This window comes from Capsaspora owczarzaki (assembly GCF_000151315.2).
Source record: "Capsaspora owczarzaki ATCC 30864 unplaced genomic scaffold supercont2.7, whole genome shotgun sequence".
Lineage (NCBI taxonomy): Eukaryota > Filasterea > Ministeriida > Capsasporidae > Capsaspora > Capsaspora owczarzaki.
In genome coordinates this window covers 1,533,293-1,537,792 of record NW_011887298.1, presented here as the reverse complement: position 1 = coordinate 1,537,792, position 4,500 = coordinate 1,533,293, and the positions used below count along the sequence as shown (strand labels likewise).

General features: G+C 58.8%; 1 protein-coding gene across 1 annotated transcript; it reads left to right on the top strand.

Annotated features, from left to right (window-relative positions):
• Positions 1-935: 935 nt before the first annotated feature.
• On the top strand, positions 936-4,451 carry CAOG_08843 (hypothetical protein; the record flags this gene model as incomplete). Its single annotated transcript, XM_011272182.1, has 3 exons — positions 936-2,442; positions 2,631-4,366; positions 4,446-4,451. 3 exons carry the CDS (start codon positions 936-938, stop codon positions 4,449-4,451), a joined length of 3,249 nt encoding a protein of 1,082 aa, XP_011270484.1.
• Between the last annotated feature and the right edge of the window lie 49 nt (positions 4,452-4,500).

The following is a 4,500-nucleotide window of genomic DNA, read 5'->3' as shown; positions in this document are numbered from 1 at the left end:
TCATCTCCCTCCCGATGCCTTTGCTTGCTCGCTCTGGCTGTTACGTGTTTCCACTCTGCTCTTGCCACTCGTTCACTCTGGTCATCCACTCACTGCTCTTCCTCGTCTTAGCTTGCTCCCTCTGCTTCATCACGCACTTAATATCTCACCGCTCCTGCTCCTTCCGCTCTCCACTCTTCTCCCGTCTTTCTACTATCTTCCCGTGCTTCCCACACTATCTCGCTCGCTCACCCCACAGGTTCGCTGCGGGCCGGAACCCTTTTACACAACCTAGCGTCCTCTTGCACCTTATGTCGTCCCATCCGCCTATGGCTATAGCCCTACCTGTCTATCCTTTGTGTATCGCATATAGATAGACCATCCATCCCCACCCACCGGTCTATGTCGTTGAGTCATAGTGATATACCCCTACCCTTTATTTATGGATAGATATCCTTGGGAGCCCGCATCGTCCACCCGCGGTTCCGTCCGCGACGCCCAGCCCTTGGGCTGATACATGGTCCCTCTTGGAAGGACCACGGGAGGCGGGAACACGAGTTTGAGAGCAACGGCGAAAGCAATGTCACGCTTGCTCTTTTCAGGAGCATCCTTCACAGCCCGCAACCACTCGCAGCACAACCCTGCCGCCTCGGTCTCTACCTCCATCGATAAAAAAGACTGGTTTTACTATAATTTCAAGCGGGGAAGCGGATTAGAGGCTTCTACATCGACTAGTGGCTCAAAAACACTCTTGTTCGGAATTAAAATCAGGGGCGTAATGGTGGCCCAGTCAAAAAATCTTGTTCTGTGCCAGCGAGCGCGTCGGGCCAGAATGCTTACAGTACCGACGTTGATGTTCGGTCAGTCCTCTTCTTCTGTGTTCCAGCGCCTTCCCACCAAAGCCTGAACACACACGCCCAACGTCAGCAAACCAACCGCCCAACGACAACCCAGAAATGACTGGTCCGTCCAAGAATTCTGGGACTGGTCCAGGCCAACCCGCCATCGCGTCAGCGCTAGCGGCGGCCGCCCAACATCAACAACGAGCCAGGACTGCGTCCCCAAGCAGCCATGTGGACATGACGTCCAATGACCCCGCGCCCGCCCTCCCCACCGCGACATCCGGTGGCAACGCCGCTCCCGGCACAGCTGGCAACACCAACGCCAGCACGACCACCACCCCCGGCCAAGCCGGCCAGGCCACGGCGACGGCCCCCACCGCGGCTTCTGCTGCGGTCTCCTCGCCTGCGGCTTCATCCTCATCCTCATCCTCATCCTCCTCCTCCTCCTCCCCCTCCCCCTCCTCCTCCTCCCCCTCCACTGCCTCCTCTTCCTCATCTGCCGCAACCACCACTGCGACCAGCGCCCGGACCAGCCTCGGCGCCAGCGCCAGCAGCAGCGGCAAAGGCCCCTCCACCAACTACAGGAACGCTGTTGTCGCCAACGCCGTAAACGATCCTGACACCGACACTGAAGCCGAAACTGCCCCGCTGTCCTTTGAAGAAGCCAGGAAGCTCTTTGAAGACGCAGGCAGCCCAACACTGACCATCCCCCAACTCCCCGTCAACAAATGGAACGAAGCAATCGTCTACATCGTCAGGAACTACCACCATGTCTTCCAAACCGGCCAAGCTGGTCACACGCACGCCAAGCTGTTCTCTGCGAGCTTCACATCTCAGGATGCGTACCGCAAAGCCCTGCAAGAGGGCGTCAAACTAGGCAGCTACACCTACCAGTGCACTCCTCAGCACCGCGGTCTTCCATTCAAACTCGAAGGCATCGAACCCGACACTGATTTCGAACAGCTGAAAGCAGCCATCGCCCACTTCATCCCGAACGGAGCCGCCGGCAGACCAGTCGGAGTCGTCTCGGACATCACAGTCATCACCCAACGCATCGGAAAAACAACACTCTTCACGAAGAACGCAGTTGGCACCATTATCTGCACCAGGGCAGACGCCCAAAAGATCGGCGCCGCCATGGACCGCCTCATCGAGGTGGACAACCACGCAATCACCATCACCTGCGAGTACCAAACCCCGTTCTGCCCCCGCTGCAAGCTCCGCCATGCCAGGGAGGATTGCCCAACTGCGCCGGCTTGCCGATACTGCCAAAAAACGACTCACTCTCCCTACAACTGCCCCGCTAAGCACAAAGGCGACAGGAAGCGCAAAACCCAAGCGAGCAGAACCCACCACCACTCCGACTCCGAGTCGGACACCGAAGAGGTGCTCCCCTCGTACAAGCACCATGCCACAACCAGCAAATCCATGGACGGTTTCATCCCAGTCAGGTCGAACACCCACCGATCCAAGGACCCCAACGCCCAACCTGGCGACGTCAGCATTGTGCGCAGGACCAGCGCGAGCGCTGAGCAAACACAAGCCTCACCCGCTCCGATCAGCAGCACTGCTAACGGACGCACAAGCCCCGATCACGACGCGAGGAACAAGCGCTTCTGTGGTGAAGACCACAGGGAAGACCCTATTCCAGTGTCTAACAGCTATGCACTTCTGGCGAACGCTGATGACTCACACTCCACCTTCGAACCGACCACCGAGCTCGAGGAGCCTCCGGGGGTCGCGATGGACACGAGCCAAGAATGACCGGCCTTCTCTTCGCAACTCTAAATGCGCGCTCCCTCTCTGTAGGGGGCAATGCGCCCCTCCCCTTCTTCTCCTCCTCCTCCGCCTCTCTCATCCATGCACTCTCCAATCCGGCCACCACCTACAACGGCCGCCCAACTCCTCCAACCGTCATCCTGCTTCAGGAAACCTGGCTCACGCCAGCGACCGAAGCAGCCGCCTCCAACCTCTTCCGCGACTACACATGCTTCTGGAGCTCCGAGCCGGAACCCAAGCACGGGGTCGGCATCCTCATCAGGAAGCCGGCACCGGGCGACACCGACCCCGCACTCTCGAGCCCAACACTACTCAGCACCATCCCAGGGCGAGCCCTCATCATCACAGCAAACCTCAACAGCAAGCCAACCATCATCTCATCAATCTATGCCCCGGCATCTGGCTCACAAGCTGACAAAGTGGCGTTCCTGGACCAACTCAGCGACCTCATCAAGTCAGCCACCCAGCCAAACGACGACGAGCCAAGGCTGCCCGCCATCATCGGCGGCGACTTCAACAACACACCAAACATCAGCCCCCTGTACGTCCAACCAGAGCCAAGCCAAGAGCCTAGGAGCGCCACACAGGCAAACCACGCTCTCAAGGACTTCATCAACAAGCACGCACTCGAGGATGCCTGGCTGCTCAACCACCATGCCGATGACCCTGTCGAATACACACGATGGCCGAGCAAGAACCAGACACACCGAGCCTCCCGCATCGACCTCATGCTCCTGTCATCCAACCTCCCGCTCACAATCAAGTCGACTGCGACCAGGATTTACCAACACTCGGATCATCGAGGCGTCTGTGTGAACCTGGTGGCGCCGTCCGCGGAAGACAGATGCACTCCACCCTTCAAGCTGAACGACACCATTCTCGAACACGCTGGCTTCTGCGGCATGGTACTCAACGAGATAGCAGAGCTGGCGCGCCGCCCCGACCCCGAGAACCACTGGACTGCTTTCAAGGCCGACGTAGCATGGCTAGCTCAGTGCCTGTGCGGCTCCATTGCGAAAGACCGGGCGAAGGCTCTGGCCCAAGCGAGCCGCAAGCTCAAAATCATCGAAGGCAATCTCCTCGCAGCAACATCCCCCGCAGAGGCAAAACTGCTTGCAGCCGAACGAGCGGAGCAGGAAGCCCGTGTCAAAGCTGAGCTCGAGCATCGCGCGCAAGGAGCACGAGTCCGCTCGGCCAAAAAGTGGCGCACCGAGGGCGAACACCCCACCTCCTTCTACTTCTCGCTCGAAAAGCAGTCCCAAAAGGCGACGCACATCCCAATGCTCCTCGTCGACGGCAAAGAAGTCACCGATGCGGCCGGCATCACGGACGCCCAGCGAGATTTCTATGCCAAGCTCTACGCGCACGTACCCATTGACCCAGCAGCTGCCCGGCACATCCTCAGCCATGCAAAGCCCAACGAGATGCTCGACGACGAGGACCACGAGTTGATGAGCAGACCGCTGGAGGCATGGGAGATCGTCCACGCCATCAACAAAACTGCATCTGGCAAGTCCCCAGGGCCCGACGGGCTGGGCACTGCGTTTTACAAGAAATTTAAGCACGAGCTGGCCCCAATCCTCGCCGCCATCGCCAACCGCTCGCTCGAAAATGGTCGCCTTCCGGAATACATGCAGGACGGCTTCGTCAAGCTGCTGTACAAGAAAGGCCCGCGCTCTGACCTTGGCAACTACCGACCAATCTCGCTGCTGAACTGCGACTTCAAACTCCTGACCAAAGCAGTGATCGCTCGGCTGCAGCTGGTGGTCAACGACATCATACCACTCAACCAAAACGGTTTTGTCACCTCTCGGACCATCGATGGCTGCGTCCATCTCACCCGAGATGTGATAGATCTGTGCACACCATCCAAAACCCCTGGAGTGATTGCCATGACTGA